Source organism: Garra rufa, chromosome 12, assembly GCF_049309525.1.
Source record: "Garra rufa chromosome 12, GarRuf1.0, whole genome shotgun sequence".
Classification (NCBI taxonomy): Eukaryota; Metazoa; Chordata; class Actinopteri; order Cypriniformes; family Cyprinidae; genus Garra; species Garra rufa.
In genome coordinates, this window is record NC_133372.1 from 41566928 (window position 1) to 41589750 (window position 22823).

General features: G+C 34.3%; 1 protein-coding gene across 1 annotated transcript in view; it reads right to left on the reverse strand.

Annotated features, from left to right (window-relative positions):
* The window catches only part of mmp24 (matrix metallopeptidase 24), a 49611-nt gene that overhangs the window by 4074 nt on the left and 22714 nt on the right, over positions 1–22823 (reverse strand). The window contains exons 2-8 of the mRNA XM_073851363.1: positions 22069–22217; positions 21501–21617; positions 16416–16720; positions 11552–11713; positions 8831–9045; positions 7998–8136; positions 4647–4913 (exon numbers count right to left, since the gene is read on the reverse strand). Of these exons, the coding sequence (XP_073707464.1) occupies positions 4647–4913; positions 7998–8136; positions 8831–9045; positions 11552–11713; positions 16416–16720; positions 21501–21617; positions 22069–22217 (1354 nt within the window). The remainder of the gene's footprint in view (positions 1–4646; positions 4914–7997; positions 8137–8830; positions 9046–11551; positions 11714–16415; positions 16721–21500; positions 21618–22068; positions 22218–22823) is intronic.

Genomic DNA, 22823 nt, shown 5'->3' on the forward strand with positions numbered 1-22823 from the left:
AATTCTGACTTTATTTCTCGCAATTCCTAGTTTTTATCTCGAAATTCAGACATTATTTCTCACAATTCCGAGATTTATCTCACAATTCTGACTTTATAACTCGCAATTCCCAGTTTTATCTGGCAATTCTGACTTTATTTCTCGCAATTCCGAGTTTATATCTGGCAATTCTGACTTTATTTCTTGCAATTCCGAGTTTTTATCTGGCAATTCTGACTTTATTTCTCGCAACTGCAAGGATTTATCCTGCAATTTATACTTTATTTCTCGCAATTCCAAGATAAAAACTCGGAATTGAATTTAAATAAATTCCGGGGTTTTATCTGGCAATTCAAACTTTATTTTACGCAATTCAGATTTTTTTAGCTGGCAATTCTGAGTTTATTTTTCGCAATTCCAAGTTTTTATCTGGCAATTCTGACTTTATTTCTCGCAATTGCAAGGTTTTTTCTTGCAATTCTGACTTTATTTATCACAGTTATGGTGGAAACAAGCTTCCATACATTTGAGTAGTATATTAAATGCCATAATTTTATGACTGGAAATTTATTGACTAGAATGACTTGTGAGGTAACAAAGAAAAAGAAGTAAAATTTTATGCAGCTTATGTCGCTCGGCCCCTTTTCAGCAGTGCACTTGTTGTTTTCTGTCTTCCATTTGTATTTATTTACACATTTATGAATGAGCCACTTGTTTTAAAATATTCCAGGTCTACTGACATTTATTATAACATCCTCTTTAAACATTACAATCCTAATGATAACTTTCGTTAACCACTTCACACACTAATTACTCTTCAACAGCGATGCTAAAGAGCAACCGCAAAAATGGTAGTTTAAAGAAAACAATCCTAAAGATGGCTGCGCACTTGTTTCTCTGTCGTATAAGGTCAATAAGCAAATATTTGTTTATACCCAGGCAGAGAGGCACGTCCTTTTCAGAAAGCTCAGTTCATATTCATGATCACAAAAATAGCTGTCCTTGTGAACACTCAATGACACAGTATTTCAAAAAGTTGTTCCAGTGTTACACAATCCCTCAGAGAGCTGTCAGTCTGATTGCCAATGCCAAATAAACAGATGCATTCGAGGCATTCGCAAACCGAACCTATACGCGGACAGACCCGAAACGAAACGTAAATACCGTGAATAAGCTTTAGACAGCAACCCCTGAGAGTGTGATTGATGAAGTGCTCGTCCTTGCTTTCTTACTTTCCCTCCTCTTACTTGCGATCTCGCCGAACAAGACGTGCCAAATCCCTCTTGCAAAATCTGAGTGACAGGAAAATCATGAGCTACGGGCAAACCAAATAGTCCATATAACCCTCTTGGCTTCTCCATCTTGTGTCCTGGCCCTAGGCTCCATGTTGAGACGGAGGTTATGACATGACTCACAGAAAAAAATGATCATTCCTTCACTGGATAATACTCCAGAGAGAAATCTGCAATTCTATGCAGCCAAGGCAAAAATACTTGACTCTAGTGTATGACACTTGAGGAGTTACCATTCGACCAGACTGCCACTGGCAACAACAACCCAACACAATATTCCAACATATGGAATGTTAGAATGTTTCTTATCAAAATAGTTTATATATTTTATCAATTATTTTTATTTAAAAAATTGTATTTAATAAAAAAAAAATCAACCAAAAATATTTCATAAAAGCCTTATAGAATTTTACATTTTAAAATGTTTTAGCACCTTTTTAAATATTTTAAATATAAATATAGAAAATATCACAGTTTATTACTGTATTATCTTTATCAAATATTTTAGAAAAATAAAATATTTTTTTACAATATTTTAGAAAAATGTTTAAGTCAAATTGAACTTTACAAATATTTTATTTTAAATATTTAAAGTATACATATATAAGTCTTATTACTATTGGTGCATGTAAAAAATTCTAACTACAGTCAGAATTGCAAAATATAAACTCACAATTCTAAATTGCATGATTATATCTCGCAATTGTGACTTTTTTTTTCTCAGAGTTGAGATTTTATATCTTGCAATTCTGACTTTATAACCTGCAATTGCAAATTATTAAGTCAGAATTGTGAGATATAAAGTCCAATTTTCCCCCCTCAAAATTCGACTTTATGACTCGCAAATGCAAGAAAAAGAGTCAGAATTTGCAAAATACAAACTTGCATTTACAAGAAAAAACTCACAATTGCAATTCTGACTATTTCTCACAATTGTGAAGAAAAATGTTTTTTAAAAATGAAATTTTACATGTTTTAAATAAATAATTATCTCGACATAGATTTCTCCTGTATTTAATTTCTTTCTAGCATTTGTGTTTCAGTTTTTCTGACTAAGATAAAAGCCATTTCAGAGCAAACACATTAGCACTGGCATACATATCCCATGCCTTCAAAATCTATTTATATCTAATATTGTTTTAAGCTATATTGCCTAGTCATAGTATCACTTTAAAAGAATTAAACCACATTTCCTCTTCACATAGTACCTTCCAATGATTTCCAATCATTTGCACATAATGTTCCCTGCATTAAAACATCGAGGGTCATACGATCCATTATATTAGCTCTCTACCGTAAACACAACATCACATAATACAGTATCCTGCTCCATGTCCTGCTATATTTATAATCATGCATCAATAGTGACAGTGAATTTTAATACCCAAAAGTTGTGTCTGTCTTTTCCTCCGGACCCTGTGCCAATCCAGACCTGCTATCAGATCACCGCTGCGGATGAGTCAGAGCCAAAACAGTCACTGTGTCAACACAACAATATTGCAGCGACTGCGCCAAACAAACACTAATCAATTACTCTAGAACAACACAAGACCTTGTGCATTTCTTACTATTACCTACTCAATAAAATACATACGCATGCTGCAATGTATCAATATAGCAGCGGCAGATAATACGCTATATTGCCAAAAGTATTAAAACACCCCTTCTAATGAACAGGTTTGACTAGCGTAGTAATTTCCATGAGTACAAATCTTAAAGGTTAAGCATATAGGTTAAGCTTTTCTATTCTAACAAGACAATGCCTCTGTGTATAAGGCAAGGTTCAAATCGAAATTATTAATTTGGTCAGTGTGGAAGAACTTGACTGGTCTGCAGAAAGCCAAGTCCTAATCCCAGCTGAACACCTCTGGTATGACGTTAAATGCAGACCATGAGCCAAAAACTCATCACCAAACACCAATGACTTGTAGTATTGGGACACCCCCTTCTTTAGAACAGAAAAAGGCACTTCCAAAACTGTGGCAACAAATATAGAAACATAATTAATGTACTTAAAAATTGTATTTCCATCTCTTTAGCAACAGTTCTGGATTTGTCTAAAATGACTGTACCCATACGTACAAGTCATTGGTGTTTGGCGATAAGTTTTTGGCTCAAGCTCTGCATTTAAAGTCATACCAGAGGTGTTCAGCTGGGATTAGGACTTGGCTTTATGCAGACCAGTCAAGTTCTTCCACACTGACTGAATTAATTATTTGCATTTGAACCTTGCCCTATACACAGAGGTATTGTCATGTTAGTATAGAAAATGGTCCTGTCCAAACTGTTACTATAAAATTAGAAGCACACAATTCCCTAGAATAATAATATATCATTATATGCTTAAATATTAAGATTTGTGCTCATGGAACTTACTAAAGTAGTCAAACCTATTCATTAGAAGGGGGTGTCCCAATACTTTTGGCAATATAGTGTATGTGCAATAAATAGTTAAATGCATTTATTATAATCTGAATAATCCATTCTTCCTCCAAGTGGTATCAATCATGCTTACCATTCCCAAGCAACACTGCGTTAAAGGAGTTGTTTACAGATAATGTTCTCACCCCCTTGTTATCCAAGATGTTCATGTCTCTCTTTCTTCAGTCGTAAAGAAATTACATTTTCTGAGGAAAACATTTCAGTATTTTTCTCCAAATAATGGACTTCTATGGTGTCCCCGAGTTTGAACTTCCAAAATGCAGTTTAAATGCAGCTTCTAAGGGCTCTAAATGATCACAGCCGAGGAAAGAAAGGTCTTATCTAGTGAAGCGATCGGTTATTTTCTAAGAACATTTACAACTTAATATATACTTTTTAATCTCTACAGAATACACACAGAGCTAGACAAGACGAGCATTTGAGGTTAAAAGTATAAAAATTTTAATTTTTTTTTTCCTTTTCGCTAGATAAGACCTTTCTTTCCTCGGCTTTGATCGTTTAGAGCCATTTGAAGCTGCATTTTGGAAGTTCAAACTCGGGGCACCATAGAAGTTCATTATATGGAGAGAAATCCTGAAATGTTTTCCTCAAAAAACAGTTTCCTTACGACTGAAGACATGAACATATTGGATGACAAGGGGGTAAGTACATTATCTGTAAATTTTTGTTCTGAAAGTGAACTGCTCCTTTCATCTTAAATTAATTGGGATTTCGAATGCAATCCAATGACAACTATATATTTTATACAGCTATACTGATTATACTCAGACTTTCTTGCATTGCATTGCGCAACAGATTAGGCCAATACTACACACTCGAGAACGAAGCTCAACCATCTTGAACTTCTCAAACCAGCCAGATAAAATGCCCACCGACCACACGGCTGATTGCCACATTAAATATTGATTGGTTATTGGAACCTCGGTGACTCACATCCTTCTCGGCTGATGAAGGCTCCTTGCGGTGCATCAGGGATGCCCTTCCAGACGCTGATGGGTTTGGGGTAGCCTGGGTCAGCCGTACGTTTCTCCTCATTGTAACGCCAGTACTGGTCGCCCTTGAAGAAGTAGGTTTTGCCCACAGGTTCCCAGCGTAAGGCTGTGTCGATGCCGTCGCGGGGCAGACAGTTGCCCAGCTCTACCAGGCTGTGAGGATAGCCGGGCTCTGCTGTAACCTCCTTAAAGATCCAGTATTTATCCCCTAGAGTCAAAACAACAGGCAGAAAAACAGCAGCAGATAAGGACAAAATTAAATGGGGTATATTGAGTTATACTATCGCATAATGAAACAATGTGCTTATCTAAGGCACACGTTTGGATATATATGGAAAAAAAATAAAACAATTCAGTATTCAGTATGTTTTTTCTTTCTACATTTTTAAAATTCACAGTTCTGACCTTTTTCTAGCAATTCTGAGTTTATCTCTCACAAATCTGCCTTTTTTTCTCTTGTAAGTTATAAAGTCTGCATTTTGAGATATAAACTTCCAATTCTGAGTTTCTCTCTCACGATTCTGACTTTTTCTTTCTGGTGAGATATAAAGTCAGTTTTTTGAGATGTAAACACAGCATTGTAAAATATAATCTCACAATTTCGAGAAGGAAAGTCTAAATTGTGAGATACACTACCAGTCAAAAGATTTGTAATGTTTTTTTAAAGAGTTCTCTACTGCTCACTAAGCCTGCATTTATTTGATCCGAAGTACAGCAAAAAGAGTAACATTTTGAAATATTTTTACTAATTAAAATAACTGTTTTCTATTTGAATATTTTTGAAAATGTAATTTATTTCTGTGATCAAAGTTAAATTTTCAGCATCATTACTCCAGTCTTCTTTGATGAATAGAAAGATCCAAAGATCAGCATTTATCTGAAATAAAAAAATTGTAGCATTATAAACTATATCATTTAAAAGCTTAAATCAGTAATTATGAGAAATTATATGAATACTTTTATTTAGCAAGGATGCTTTAAATTGTTCAAAAGTGATTATAAAGACATTTATAATGTTACAAAAAATTTCTATTTCAGATAAATCCTGTTCTTCTGAACTTTCTATTCATCAAAGGAACCTGAAACAATTCTACTCACCTGTTTTCAACATAATAATAATTGTTCTTTTGAGCAGCAAATCTGAATATTAGAATGATTTCTGAAGGATCATGTGACTGGAGTAATAATGCTAAAAAATCAGCTTTAAAATCACAGGAATAAATTACATTTTAAAATATTTTTAAATAGAAAACAGTTATTTTAAATTGTAAAAATATTTCAAAATTTAACTTTTTTCTCTATCAAAAAAATGCAGGCTTAGTGAGCAGAAGAGACTTCTTAAAAAAAACATTACAAACTGGTAGTGTATATAGTCAGAATTGTGAAAAGCTTATTTATGTTAACGAGTAAAAAGTTAATTGTGAACTTTTTTCTTGAAATATTGCATTTTCTTGTGGTTTGTATTTCTCTGTTCTGCAACTCTTCTTTCTCAATTCGCTGAATTGTAAGAAAAAAGTCAGAAGATCAGGGTAAATTTCACTTATTTTCTTCACTTCTGATGGGGGGTACTAAATGAAAAAATATGATATTTAGGCAAAATAAGAAAAATTTGCACATCTCCATTCTGTTCAAAAGTTTTCACCCCCAGCACTTAATGCATGGTTTTTCCTTTTGAAGCATCAGTGAGCATTGGCTCTTCTGTAATAATTGCATATGAGTCCCTCAGTTGTCCTCAGTGTGAAAAGATGGATCACAAAATCATACAGCCATTGTCGGAAAGGGTTCAAATACACAAAAATGCTGGAAAACCTGAAGGATTTTTCTGAAGAACAGCAGACAGTTTAACTGTTCAGGACAACTAAGAGACTCATAAACAACTGTCACTAAACAAAAAAAAACAGCTGTGGATCATTCAGGTAACAACACAGTATTAAGAAACAAGTGTATGTAAACTTTTGAACAGGGTAATCTTTTTAAATTCAACATATATGGACTATAAGTAAACGTCTTTTATGTGAAATATCTTATTCAGGTAAGTACTAAATTAACAATAACATGCATTTTGGTAAAATAGTGAACATTTTTTAGATTCTGTAAGGTGGATGTAAACTTTTGACCTCAACCGTATATGTCCATTTATACCAGTTATATTCCATCTTCTCCATGACTGGATCATGGACCATGATTTCTATAATATTCAGATTTTTTTTATTGTCTGCAACATTAACTGTGGTTGTGCACCGAACTTTGTGAATAAAACAGCCTATAATGAGCCTAATCTTATTTCAAAAGTGTTGTTTCAGCATAGATTTCACTTGGGTAAGCCACATTGTGTGTAGTTAGTGAATAAGATGCTGAAATGCCAGCATGACTTGAGTTGATCACCCCTTTATCTATTAATACCGATGTGCAGTCTCTGAGATAACCATAGGGCATCCTGCGAGCTTGTTTTCTCATGAAACATCACAGAACAGGAGACTCGGGCTATAAATATCTCACCCAGCCTCTCCTTGCGCAGCAAGACTGTGCTGGGCTAATTTAATGAGAAAGAGAGGGGGGGGGAGGACGGCAAGATAGAGAGAGAGAGATCGTTTGAGCGAGGGAGGAACAGACAGAATAATAAATTACTGAATGGATTCACTAAGGCTGTCAGGACCAATGGAGGATAAACACTATGGATAAATGCAGACCTTTCCTGAGATTAACCCACAATCCAACAGCATTTATCTAACCTTTAACTCAGTGTACCAATGCTTGTATTAAAAAGGTACATAAACCATACAAGATTAGTCAGTCTGAGCAAAATAAACTGATTTGAGTTGAAACTGATCCAAAGGCAACAGATGTTTAATGGATATGGCTTCACTTTATTATCTAGGCCATATTTAGCTACTTAATTTTAGGGCTTTGGGATGTATTTGGTATCATAATTTATAGTTATGTTAAAAGATGTTACAAAATAATCAGAGTTATTCAAACTAGCCTGAGGATGCACTTTTCATATCAAGCAATAAACACTTGGTAGTTGTGTTAATGCTTGCTTTTTTAATATTCTTTCAATTAAAGGCTGTATCGGCGATTACAAGCCTGCCCCATAAATCAGCTGTAGAAAAAACGCGTCTCTGTGGTCAGCCTAGGGTCTGAGATATGCCGGTGCTACCAACCATTCCACAGAAAAACAAACAGTGTTCCAACCAGTCACCGTCAGGGGGTTGGTGTTGTGGACTTTCGTACTGGTGCAGGGATGTGAGGGAGGCGGAGCGAAATCTGTTGTATGGATAATTAATCTTACCTTTGAAGAACACAAATTTGCCATCTGATCTCTCGTAAGCAGCGTCAATGCGAGGAGGTAGACCCTTCCAGAACTGCTCTATCAACATGGGATAGCCTTCCTGAACTTTGTTGTTGCGCAAGCGCCAGAACCAGCGATCCTGTGATGAGCAAAATAGATTATTTTGATCAATTACTGTATGTAATTTAGATCTTCAACTGAGTCTTTTTCAAGTTGGGATGCATAATATTAATCTAGTCTATTGATGAGCAGATAATTATTTTCACACTGATTAACTCAACTAAGTTATTTCAGGCCATTACAATATAAATAATACAGTATGAAAAAAAGGATTTTGAGATTTGCAAAAAAATACATTTAACAGAGTTATTAAAGGGAGGAAATTACATGCACAATTATATATCCAATATTGAATAAATATCTAATTATTTATTTATTATTGTATGAAAGCAATAGCCCTATAATATATTGTGCATCCCTTCTTTAAAACATATAATTGTATGCTATTTTGGAAGATATTTTAAAGACTTTTTGGTAACCAAACAATTGCTGGTAGACATTGACTGTACTGGAAGTCAACGCCTACCAGAAGCTGTTTGGTTATCAACATTCTTTAAAATATCTTCGTGTTAAACAGAAGAAAGAAACATATAGAGGTCTGGAAAGACATGAGGGTGAGTAAATGGTCACATACTTTTTTTCCTTTAATATAAGGAATTACAATTCCTGATATCACACACAACCAAAATAAACTGGAGTATGTTAATTTTATTATGATCTGCTTATATAAACCACCTGTATAAAAGATTTGAAAGAGAACTAATTTGACTCGCCTTAAAAACAAACATCTCCCGTCGAAAGAAGGCCACAGTGTTGAAGTTGCCATCACAGATGTTGGGTCTTCCGTTACCGGGAGAGGACGGCCGATCTCCAGAAGGTGGGCGAGCGGGGCGATGGCGGTCGTGTTTCCTTTCAGAGGTGGGGTGTGTGCGTCGTGCAGGTAGAGTAGGAAGAGGTCGGGTGGGCTCCAGCATGGCTGTGGGTATACCTGCAGAAGAACAGAGTTTACTCATCTTTAAATACATTCAGCCATCCTTGCATCCGAGGTGTAATCTACAGTATCTTACAAAAGTGAGTACACCCCTCATATTTCATCTTCTCAAGGAACAATACTATAGAAATGAAACTTGGATATATTTTAGAGTAGTCAATGTGAAGTTTGTATAGCAGTATAAATTTACTGTCCACTAAAAAGAACTCAACATTCAGCCATTATTGTCAAAATAGCTGCCAACAAAAGTGAGTACGCCCTAAGTGAACTTGTTCAAAGTGTCAATATTTTGTGTTAGCATCATTGTTATCTAGCACTGCCTTAATCATCCTGGGCATAGAAAGAATTGACCAGAGCTGCACAGGTTGTTGCTGGGATCTTCTTCCACTCCTCTATAACGACATCACAGAGCTGCTGGACGTTAAACACGTGGTGCTTCTCCACCTTACACTCCACAAATGCTTAATAGGGTTCAGGTCTGGAGACATACTTGGCCACCCCATCACCTTCAGCTTCCTCAGCAAGGCAGTTGTGATCTCGGTGGTGTGTTTGGGGTTGTTATGTTGGAAAACTGCCGTTCGGCCTAGTTTCTAGAGGGAAGGCATCATATACTGCTTCAGAATGTATAGTACATAATGGAATCCAAGTTTCCCTTAATGAACCGCAACTCCCCAGTACTTGCAGCACTCATGCAGCCCCAGACCATGATGCTACCACCACCATGCTTGACTGTAGGCAAGACACAATTTTCTTGGTAATCCACACCAGGGCATCGCCAAACATGCTGGACACAATCTGAGCCAAACAAGTTTATCTTATAGTCTCATCAGACCACAGGACATGGTTCCAGTAATTCATGCTCTTGGTTGTCTTCAGCAAACTGTTTGTGGGCTTTCTTGTGAGCCAGCTTCAGAAGAGAACTTTCTTCTGGGATGAGGCCTATGCAAACTGACTTGTTTCAGTGTGCGGAGTATGGTCTGAGCACCGACAAGCTGACCTTCTACTTCTGCAACCTTTAAAGCAATGCTGGCAGCATTCATACGTCTGTTTTTTGAAGCAAGGTTCTTCACCTGAAGCACAGAATAAGTGTTTAACTTCGTTGATTGACGCTTGCAAGGCCTGCTCCAAATGGAACCCATCTTGAAAAACCTCTGTATGACCCTGACCACTGTAATGTAACTCGGTTTCAGGGTGTTACTGAACCTCTAATAGCCTTGGCCATCTTTGTGGAGAGCAACAATTCTACTGTAATTCTCAAATCCTCAGGGAGTTCTTTGCCATGAGATGCCATGTTGAGCATCCAGTGGTCAGTATGAGAGAATTGTACTTAAAGGGATGGTTCGGAGTAGAATTGACTTCATTGGTATGCACTCCGAAGCCCATCTAAATACCCCATCCGAAGTTTTTTTTACCTTAGTCGAACATTTATGGAAATATTAGAGTTTTTCGAATTGCTTGTTACAGGAGTGAATGGTACATGTGATGTATCTCGTAAATTGCACCACTAAACGTGCAAGTAATCTTACCAAACTTGTACAGTAGTGTAAATAGGTTATGTACTCACAAAACGCTGCATCAGAACATTTGTAAGTCCACCATGAGTGTTTTAAAAACACGTTTTACCCGAGAACTACTAGTCTCAAAAACTACAAGTCGACGTCACTTCCCTGGTTTGAAAAAAGCACGTAAAAGTCCTCCTACTACATCTGTGTGCATGTCAACTTGTAGGAGGACTTTTACGTTGCTTTTTTCAAACCAGGGAAGTGACGTCGACGTGTCGCCATTTGTAGTTTTTGAGACTAGTAGGGATCGGCTAAAACGTGTTTTTAAAACACTCATGGTGGACTTACAAATGTTCTGATGCAGCGTTTTGTGAGTACATAACCTATTTACAATACTGTACAAGTTTGGTAAGATTACTTGCACGTTTAGTGGTGCAATTTACGAGATACATCACATGTACCATTCACTCCTGTAACAAGCAATTTGAAAAACTCTAATATCTCCATAAATGTTTGACTAAGGTAAAAAAAAAAACTTCGGATGGGGTATTTAGATGGGCTTCGGAGTGCATAGCAATGAAGTCAATTCTACTCCGAACCATCCCTTTAAAGCACATCATTTTAACTGCTCTAATACAAGATACACAACTTTGTGTGGCCTGTCATGCAGACAAAAACATAAACATGATGAATAGGACATGTGGCTTTGCATGGTTAAACATACTGCTGTTATCACTTAGGGTGTACTCACTTTTGTTGCCAGCTATTTTGACAATAATGGCTGTATGTTAAGTTATGTTCAGGGGACAGTACATCTATACTGCTATACAAGCTGCACATTGACTACTCTAAAATATATCCAAGTTTAATTTCTATAGCATTGTTCCTTCAGAAGATAAACTAAAATGGTTGCTAAAGTGTAAGGGGGTGTACTCACTTTTGTGAGATACCGTATACTTTTCTTTAGTTCCTTGAAAATGAAAAAGAGATGATTACTGTACCATAGATTTTCTGGATCCCCTGAAGGTCATCTAGAGGCAGTTTGAAGTTGTGCGTGTCCATGTACTGGTAAAATGGGGCCATAATCGCACTGGGGTCGTTGGAATGTTCCAGACCCAGTGCGTGTCCCAACTCATGTACGGCAACCAGAAAAAGGTCATTGCCTGAAAGGTAAAGGTTAAAGGTCAAACCATCTTTGAATCTGTACTAATCAGAATTCTATGTTGGATGACAAATGTAACAGTATGGCATACACTGCATGAATAAGAATACGGAAGCAGGACAATTACCTATACTAAGCTTAAGGCTCTGCATATTTGATGTGCATTTTGTTTAAAAATAGTCTGAAATAATAAGAGAGTTTCCATAGTAGTTCATCAAACGCTGAATCAGCAGTGAACAAATGTGTTCATTCTATCATTATAGGAGTAGTTCACTCATAGTTCAGCACATCTGGGATATATAAGTAATGTGTTACCGGTATAGCGCTTTTTGTTTCTTCTGGAGCTTGACAGCATCCATACTCATTTGCTTTCATTGTATAATGCACCTGGGAAACTGCATATGCATATGAATATTAAAGAGATAGTTCAGCCAAAAATGAAAATTACACCATCTTCAAGCCATGGTGTATATGAGTTCTTTCAGGCGAATACCATCAGAGCTGTGTTAAAAATGAGAAACTGATAGTGAATGTTAACTGAGAGGATTTTCCCAACAGTATTTCCCAATACTCACAATTTCAAAAATAATTGCAAGTTTATAACCTTATTTCTAGAAATTTCGAGTTTGTATTCCGCAAATTATAAACTTGCAATTCTGATGTTTTTCCTCACAAATGTGAATTTATATCCCACAATTATGACATTATAACTAACAGATGCAATAAACAGAGGTTATAAACTTGAAATTCTCACTTTTTTCTTGTAATTGCAAGTTTATATCTCACAATTCTGACATAACTCACAACTGGAATAAGGATATAAACTTGCATTTCTGACTTTTTTCTTATAATTGTGAGCTTACCTCCCACAATTCTGACATTATAACTCACAATTGCAATAAATACAAGGTTATAAACTTGCAGTTCAGACTTTTTTCTCGTAATTTTGAGTTTACATCCTGCAATTCAGACATTATAACTCACAACTGCAATAAGTATACATTTATAAACTTCCAATTTTGACTTTTTTCTTGCAATTATGAGTTTATATCCCACAATTATGACATTATAACTCACAATTGCAATAAATGTAAGGTTATAAACTTGCAATTCTGACTTTTTTCTTGCAATTGCAAGTATATATCCATCAATTCTGACATTATAACTCACAATTGCAATAAATAAGGTTATAAACTTCGAATTTTGACTATTTTCTTGCAATTATGAGTTTATATTCCACAATGCTGACATTATAACTCACAATTGCAATAATTTAAGGTTAAAAACTTTTTTTTTATCCCACAATTCTGACATTATTATTCGCAATTGCAATAAATATAAGGTTATAAACTTGCAATTCTGACTTCATCTCATAATTGTGAATTTATATCCTGCAGTTCAGACATTATTTTATAAACTTGCAATTCTGACTTTTTTCTTGCAATTGCAAGTTTATATCCAACAATTCTGAAATTAATATTAACAACTACAATAAATATAAGGTTATAAACTTGCAATTCTGACTTTTTTCTCATAAATACAAATTTTAATCCCACAATTTTGACATTATAACTCACAATTGCAATAAATAAGGTTAGGTTATAAACTTGCAATTCTGAATTTTTTCTTACAATTGCGAGTTTTTATCCCACAATTCTGAAATTAATATTAACAACTAAAATAAATATAAGGTTATAAACTTGCAATTCTGACTTTTTTCTCATAAATACAAATTTTAATCCCACAATTTTGACATTATAACTCACAATTTCAATAAATACACATTTATAAACTTGCAATTCTGACTTTTTCTCGGTAATTGCGGGTTTATATCCCACTATTCTGACATTATAACTCACAACTGCAAATTTCTTTTTTCAAAATTGTGAGATATGAACTCACAATAGTTATAAAAAGTTACAAAGTCAATTTCTGAGGTAAGAAAGTCAGCTCACAATTCCGTTATTTTCTTACAAACGCAAGAAAAAAACTTCAGAGATAAAAAGTCACAATTATCTTTTTTTATTTTTTATATGGAAACAGGCTTTCATAGGTTTGTAAGTGTTTACTGTTGTCCTTCTGAGTGTTTACTGTTGTCCTTTTGCATAATTGACACACTATTTTCCTATTTAATACTGTAAAGCTGCTTTGACACAATCTGTGTTGTTAAAAGCGCTATATAAATAAAGGCGACTTGACTTGACTTAATTAAATGTATGTGAGTGAGAAATATATTTGTATCTTTTATATAGTTTATATCTCAAAATTCTGAGAAAAAAAAAATGTAATGCACTTCAAGAGGCAAACAAACATCTTATTTCCAGTCCATACATTTTATATTTGTATTATGTAAACATATTTTAAAATATATCTGAAAATACATGTTTTTTTTTTATGTTGTATGGGTTTACATCAATTTGCCCTATTTTTTTTCTTCACTTACATAGACAGGTAAAAAGCACTGTTTGTACCCAGAACCTTAAAGGAACATCTTGAGCATGGGCTGTAAGTGTACGCTATTACCAGAACATGACTCAGTCGAGACATGTTCAGATCTCTGGAAACACAGAAGAGATGTGATGCCATCTCACTCAAATCACGGAAATAGCCTGATCTGTTGGTTGGCGCTTGTGGGTGCTACAAGTATCAGATGGCTCACAAAGTGTCTTGTACATTTTGTTTACACACTGCTTCCCCTTTCTTAGAGGTTCTCTTGGCCAAAGCCTTTCTCCTTTATCAGTCCTCGCGCTCTCTTCCTGTCCAAATTAACTGTGTACTGCATTCCCCATCTCTTTGAAAAGAAATAGATTTTGTTCCGTCAAGGAGTAAGTGTCATTGTGAATAAATGAAATATAAAATCTACATCAGCCGCTGAAGATAAATACATCTACTGTTTGCTGTAAACCGCTTACTTTTGATCTGTATCCACTCGGGCTGATGGGGTCTATAGAGAAATAGATTTGTAAAGAAATGTGTGTGTGTGTGTGTGTACGTGAACAAGGTACAGATTCTGTGGTCTATAAAGCGTGTACTTGAACTGCTGACACTGCAGCACACACGCATAGATAACACAGCAAATATGCTGCACACAGGCACGGCTGATGCAAGTGAAGAAAGAACGCAATGCTCTGTGTTTCTTTATGTTTCCCTGTGGCTCTACTCCACTGATGCTCCTCAGCTCACTGCTCCAGTTTACCACTGGAGAAGCTCCATAAGATTCACCTCTACACATCTGACTGATCTAGCTATCTATAGCTGCAGAACATTCTAGAAAATTCAGCCACCCTTTCCCATTTAATCGTTTCCTGGCTATATATATAATATAACTTATTAATAATAACTATAAGCCATTATTAAAGTACATATATATATTATATATATATATATATATATATATATATATATATATATATATATATATATATATATAAATTAAATTAAATAAATAAAATTAAAAGCCATCACCATTACAAAATAAAATTATGTCAATTCCATGCTTGCTTGAGACCACAAATACAAAATGAAATATAATAAACTAATAAATTAAATTTTGCTATGTCAGAGATTATGACAAACCAGGTTAAATATTCTATATTAATCCATTACCATGCTTGAATTAAAGTACATAAATTTACATACATGAACAATTCATCATTAAACAGATCAACAAAAAAAATGTAATAAATGTTAATTAAAAAAATTTAATTAAATTAACCCATTACCTTGATTATATATATATATATATATATATATATATATATATATATCTTTAAATTGAGCCACAACAATTAAATTAAATATTATTTAATTATGTAATTAATTATTACATTAAAATTTTAAAACATTAATTTATTTACTATAAAGTAAAGTTTTTTTTTTTAAATAAAGTAAATTAAATGAAATAAAAACAAAAAAGACTAAATGAATACTATATATTTATTACTTTACACATATTACTGTGTCAGGCATTATGCTTGATTAAATTAAAATATATAAATTCACATACATCTTGACATACATGACAATTCATCGAAGTAGATCCACAAAAAAAATAAAAAAATAAAAAAATAAAATATATATATATATATATATATATATATATATATATATATTTAAAAAAAATAATATACCAATAAACCCATTACCATGTTAAATAAAGTAAATTAGCATACATAAAAAAATAAAACAAATTTATATTTATATAACTGATATTTTAAACCAAAAAAATTAAATAAGTAATTATCTGCTTATTTAATAATTAATTATTACACTAAACTACTACACTCTTCATTCATTTATTTACTATTATTTAAAAATAAAGTAAAATTAAATTAAAAAATAAAATTAATACTATATACTTATTACTTTTCTACATATTACTGTGTCAGGGATTATGCATAATAAAAATATATAAATTCACATATAAGTAAATTGATCATTAAATACAGCCAAAAAAGTAAATGAAATTCAAACTAAAAATAAATGCATTTAAATAAATAAATAAAAAAAAAACTATATTATCAATCCACACATTACTATGTCAGACATTAAGAGTCCACACATGTCAGGTTAATCATTCTTTATCAGCCACGGTCATGTTGGTTAGATCACATAGTAATGCTAATGGTAACAATCAAATACAATTAAAAACTAAAAGCTATAAAGCCCAAAATCACAGTTTATCATCACAGCGCAACACTTACCGTCGTGATTGGCGTTTCCTAATGTCCAGGGCTCGTCAGAGTCGAAGTGCGTGTCTCCGCCAATCCCGGGACCGGGGAAATATGCGTGAGCTAAAAAACCTCCCTCTCCGTCAAAAGGAGAACTGTCACCATGGAAACCAGAGGCGAAGAAGATCATGATGTCTGCCTCTTTACCCTCATTCTTGATCTCAGAGTAGGCCACTTCCTGAAAGGTCAACGGGGTCACAGTCTGCCAGACGTCGAAGGCCTGGCGAATGGCCCTCTGGGTGTCCTTCTCGCCCACCTTGGGAGTGAAATTATGTATGCTGGGAAAAAAAAAAAAACATGAATACTTAATATAATATTGGGTGACTTAATAATAATTACTTGATTAAAATTAAATACTATGCCGGAATAATGCATTAAAACTAGGAATGCACCAAATGTTCAGCAAACGAATACGCGAAAAGGCCATCAGCTGTCAGCAAAAAGTAATACTGAGGTCTTCTTGTGGGTTTCCACCAAAATAAAAGTCAACATGCATAAATGTCAGTATTGTAATTTTACTGTTGTTCTTTAAAATAAAATAAAAAAGACAAAAATTCTGATAGCAATTATTCCAACAACTCTATTAATGCATTTATTATAACATTCTCCTTTGCACAGCAAGGCTGCATTTATTTGTACATTAAAAACACATGCCTGATTTAAGAAGGGGGTCTTAAAAATGGCCAATTTTACTAACTTATTCATTTTAAATTAAATTGTGCTTTGCTGGTAGGCTATAATGTCTACTAGAATGTTAAAAATTTCAGTGTTAAATAAATATTTTTAAATTGTTGTTTTGTAATTGATTTTTTTTTACTTTGAAAAGCAAGACAAAACTGTAAATAGCCAATATTGGCAATTTAATTTATGCAATGGTGGAAAAAAATGGGAAATACAATGGGGAAAAGCACGAAAAAACATGTTCGGTAATCAACCTTCGGCACAGTGTGTAATTTGGTTCGGCTTCGACCAAGAATTTTCGTTTTGGTGCATAACCTAATTAAAACAAATCTTTTCAAGTTTTCCTGTAGCTCAAACATGGCAAAACCTGATCCAAAATGTACATTTTGAAAATACAGCATCTGCCACATGCATAAAATTTAAAGTAAACTGCAAAAAGTGAATTAAAATGGTGAAAAGTTGAAGTAAAATTACTAAAACTGAAACTAAAAAAAAAACCACAAGAGCAGACAACAAACAAACAGTGATGCCGATAACGCGTTACTTAGTAGCGCGTTACTCTAATATGACCACTTTTTCCAGTAATGACTAATCTAACGCGTTACTATTTCCATACCAGTAATCAGATTAAAGTTACTTGTCCAAGCCACTGTGCGTTACTATTTCTTTAATTTTTTTAATTTTTAATTTTTTTTTCTTTAAAAAGTATGGCGAATGGACTGCTGAGGACAGGGGCAAAGTCATATTTTCCGATGAAGCCTCTTTCCGATTGTTTGGGGCATCTGGAAAAAGGCTTGTCCGGAGAAGAAAAGGTGAGCGCTACCATCAGTCCTGTGTCATGCCAACAGTAAAGCATCCTGAGACCATTCATGTGTGGGGTTGCTTCTCATCCAAGGGAGTGGGCTCACTCACAATTTTGCCCAAAAACACAGCCATGAATAAAGAATTGTACCAAAACACCCTCCAACAGCAACAGTTTGGTTAAGAACAATGCATTTTCCAGCACGATGGAGCACCGTGCCATAAGGCAAAAGTGATACTGGAAACTCCCCAGATCTTAATCCCATTGAGAACTTGTGGTCAATCCTCAAGAGGCGGGTGGACAAACAAAAACCCACTAATTCTGACAAACTCCAAGAAGTGATTATGAAAGAATGGGTTGCTATCAGTCAGGATTTGGCCCAGAAGTTGATCGAGAGCATGCCCAGTCGAATTGCAGAGGTCCTGAAAAAGAAGGGCCAACACTGCAAATACTGACTCTTTGCATAAATGTCATGTAATTGTCGAAAAAAGCCTTTGAAACGTATGAAGTGCTTGTAATTATATTTCAGTACATCACAAAAACAACTGAAACAAAGATCTAAAAGCAATTTAGCAGCAAACTTTGTGAAAACTAATATTTGTGTCATTCTCAAAACTTTTGGCCACGACTGTACACTGTGCTGGCGACAAAGTGTTATCTAGCTTTAAAAACACTACGTCAAACTTGAAGAAACATTTGGAGTCGCAACACGCCACAGTGAAACTTTCAGAGAGAGTCCCACCCGGTGGTGCGAAGCAGAGAGCTGTGACCGCTGCAGAAGGTCTTCCAGCACCCAAACAACAAAAACTGGACTTCAGTACAAAAACAGTAAGTGGTGGAGAGTTAAAGAAGTTGGTCGGGCAGTATGTTGTAGAGGAAATGCTGCCCTTAAACACTGTTTATGTTCAATGAAGTCAAGAAAAAAAGAAAAAAGAGACTTGTTTCAAGAAAGACTTATTTTTCTAAAAAAAAGTATTTATGTTAAATGAAGTCAAGAAAGACTGCCTTTATTTATTTTATACAAACGTGTATTTTTGTCAGGAAATAGTTTTTAAGTTCAACTTAAAATGAAAGAGATACATTGTTGACGTTACTGTTAAAATGCACCAACAATAAAGTAAGCATTGGCAAAACCGGTTGTCGTTTTTATGTTTGGGGAGGGGGGGGGTGTTATTGGCAGCTGCTGAAAGTAACTAATAAAGTAAATTGTAATCTAACTTAGTTACTTTTAAAATAAAGTAATCAGTAAAGTAACTAAGTTACTTTTGAAAGGAGTAATCAGTAGTCAGTAATTCGATTACTATTTCAAAGTAACTGTGGCAACACTGACAACAAATGACTAAAACTTTAAATTTGAAATGAAAACTGAAAATATAAAAATAAATGCTGACTCAAAACATATACAGATGCCTAGATATTTATTTTTCCATATCAAGTTATCTATGACTGTAAGCAGTGCACTGCAGCATTGCACCGGTGTGTTTTAAAAAGTTGTTTTAATATGAATCCGCTCTGAAGCGAATACCGTTTGAGTTCACAGCGCTGCGCTGTTACATAAGAATTAATCTGCATAAAAAATTTCCTTGAATATAGGGCAAAAGTTAAACCAGGCCAGACACCTAAGGCAGAAGCAGATGGTTGTCTCTGGCACACAACTGCAGGCGCACACAAGTGAGAATATCACATTTGATTAACCAGTGACTACAAACCAACTTCAACACTGCATTAGATGACTAATTGAAATTAATAGAGCTTTAAAACGGACGAAAGCAGACAAATGTTTGCAAATGATCTGATTTCATGTTTACGCCAACAGGAATGTACCACAAGTACAAAAAGTCCTAGAATGTTTTGTTCAGCTCATAAAAGCTGAGTCAGCATCATGTAAACAGCATGTTTCAAGCTAAACATGCAATTATCTATTATAGTCTACTAAGATAAATAAATTCATACAGTTGCAAAATGTTAAATATTTTACCAAAATAAGAGGGATCATACAAAATGCATGTTATTTTTTATTTAGTAGTGATCTGAATAAGATATTTCACATAAAAGATGTATACATATAGTCCACAAGAGAAAATAATAGTTGAATTTATTAAAATAACCCCATTCAAAAGTTTACATACTTGATTCTTAATACTGTGTTGTTTCCTGAATGATCCACAGCTGTGTTTTTAGTGTTTAGTGTTTAGTGATAGTTGTTCTTGAGTCCCTTTTTTGTCCTTAACAGTTAAACTGCCTGCTGTTCTTTAGAAAAAATGTTTAGGTCCTACAAATTAGTTGGTTTTTCAGCATTTTTGTGTGTTTGAACCCTTTCCAACAATTATAATATGATTTGGAAATCATGTAAGTATCTTCTTTAGCTTCTGAATGAATGTACTAAATGAAAAAAATATGATATTTAGGCAAAATAAGAAAAATGTACACATCTTCATTCTGTTCAAAAGTTTTCACTCCCCTGGCTTTTAATACATTGTGTTTCCTTCTGGAGCATCAGTGAGTGTTTGAACCTTCTGTAATAGTTGCATATAAGTCCCTTAGTTGTCCTCAGTGTGAAAAGATGTATCTCAAAATCATACAGTCATTACTGGAAAGGGTTCAAATACACAAAAATACTGAAAAACCAAAGAATCTGTGGGACCTGAAAGATTTTTCTGAAGAACAGCAGGCAGTTTAACTGTTCAGGACAAACAAGGGACTCATGAACAACTATCACTAAACAAAACAAAAAACAAACAAACAGCTGTGGATCATTCAAGTAACAAAGTATTAAGAATCAAGTGTGTGTATGTATACTTTTGAATGGGTAATTTTTATAAATTCAACTATTGTTGTGGATTATATGTAAACGTCTTTTATGTGAAATATCTTATTCAGGTCAGTACTAAATAAAAAATAACATGCATTTTGTATGATCTCTCTTATTTTGGTAAAATAATTTACATTTTGCAGATTCTGAAAGGTGTATGTAAACTTTTGACTTCAAATTTAATTATATAAGGTAGCTTTAGGTTTCAGAGACAAACATATAAAAATAAATTAATAGGTTGAGTGGGTTTGGGAGGCATAATAGCAAGAAAACCACTCAAAGTAACAGGCTTTCATCAACTATTCCTCTTCTATCGTGACCTGCGACATCCCTTGCTTTCTTTGTTTTTTTCTCTCTCTCTCCCATCAGGCAGAAAACAAAAGCTTCTTTTAGCATTTTTAAGGTTAGAAGGAAGCATTTCAGCAATGTCTGTCTGGAACATTGCGTAAGCGGCATGTGTTCCCAAACGTACGCGCACATGTCAATGCGATATGCTCTAAAATAATTAAAGATGAGGGTACAAATATACTCCATAGGCTTGCTTCAGTAAGATGCCTAATAGGCCGCTATTAAAGAGAATCACATCTTGTGAGGTGCAGTTAGTTACAGGCATATGGAGGTTTTGGAACGTAATTAAAGAGTATACACAGTTTCTGTAGTTTCCTCCAGAGGTTCCTCAGGTGTGATATTCAGTGAATCAGTCTGTCTATCCATCCATCATGTAAGCTTTGCATTTAACCCATCTCTGAATATACGATGATACCTGTATGTGATCTTTTTCTCCCTCCATTTCTGACCAGTGAGGGCGTAGCGTTTATTTCTCCTCCGTCGGCTGATGTGAGGGTGATCTGGGACTCCACACCGAGGTTTTCTCATCCACCTTAAAACACGTAGATAATAATCAAACCAAAGCACAACAACTCTAAAAGTATGTTTATGATCTTTATACTACTATACATCAAATATGTGACCCTGGACCACAAAACCAGTCTTAATTTGCATGTGTATATTTGTAGCAATAGCCAAAAATACATCGTATGGGTCAAAATGATCAATTTTTCTTTCATGCCAAAAATCTTTAGGATATTACGTAAAGATCATGTTCTAATAAGATATTTTGTAAATTTTCTACTGTAAATATATCAAAACTTAATTTTTGATTAGTAATATGCATTGCTAAGTACTTTTCTTTGACAATTTTAAATTTTAAGCATAACACATGGCTGGTCATCTGATCTCAACTTGCAGCCATGAGGAGGCAACTACTTGTTACTTGCTACTTTTAGCTGCTATTTATGGTTTTACATGCAGTAGAGAGGGTTTTTACTCACTCGATGGTGGTTTGGTCAAGCACTCCCGTCACTGGAATACCGTAAAACCGCTGCATGGCAGCGACCGCCGACTGCATGGCTTTCTCCGATCGCAGGTCCGATGTCCGGATGTCATGAGGGAGCAGGTAGCCATAGTTCTTCAGCCATGTCTAAAAAAGAAAGAGACGTTGTATTAAAAACTAAAGGATAAGAAAATAAATACATAAGCATTTCATTACGTGAAATAGTAAAATGTAAAATGTAAACTGAAATATAATCAAATATAATTATTATATTAGTATATTTAATCTAATTGTCAAGGCAACATTTCATTTTCAGTTAGTTAAAGGCACTTATATGTACTAAAATAATTAAAATTAATAAAACTAATAGTTTCTAAATGGGAATAAAATAACAGTGACTAAAGGGAAATTAAATACTGATGCCAATGATTGTAATATATCTAGAAATATATCTAGAATTTGAAAAAAAAAAACATGCAAAAGGCAAAGTAATTTTTCTAAAATAATTTTAATAGCTATCAATCAGTATCAGAACTGGAGAAGAAGACTATAGAAAAACAAAAAAGCAGCTTTTTGGATCTTTGAATGCAGAGATAATAATGGTAATATATACTACTATGGTAAATTATGTTTTTTAAAGTCTCTTCTGCTCACCAAGCCTGCATTTATTTGATCCAAAGTAGAGCGAAAACAGTAATATTTTTACTATTTAAATTAACAGTTTTTTTATTTGAATATATTTTAAAATGTAAT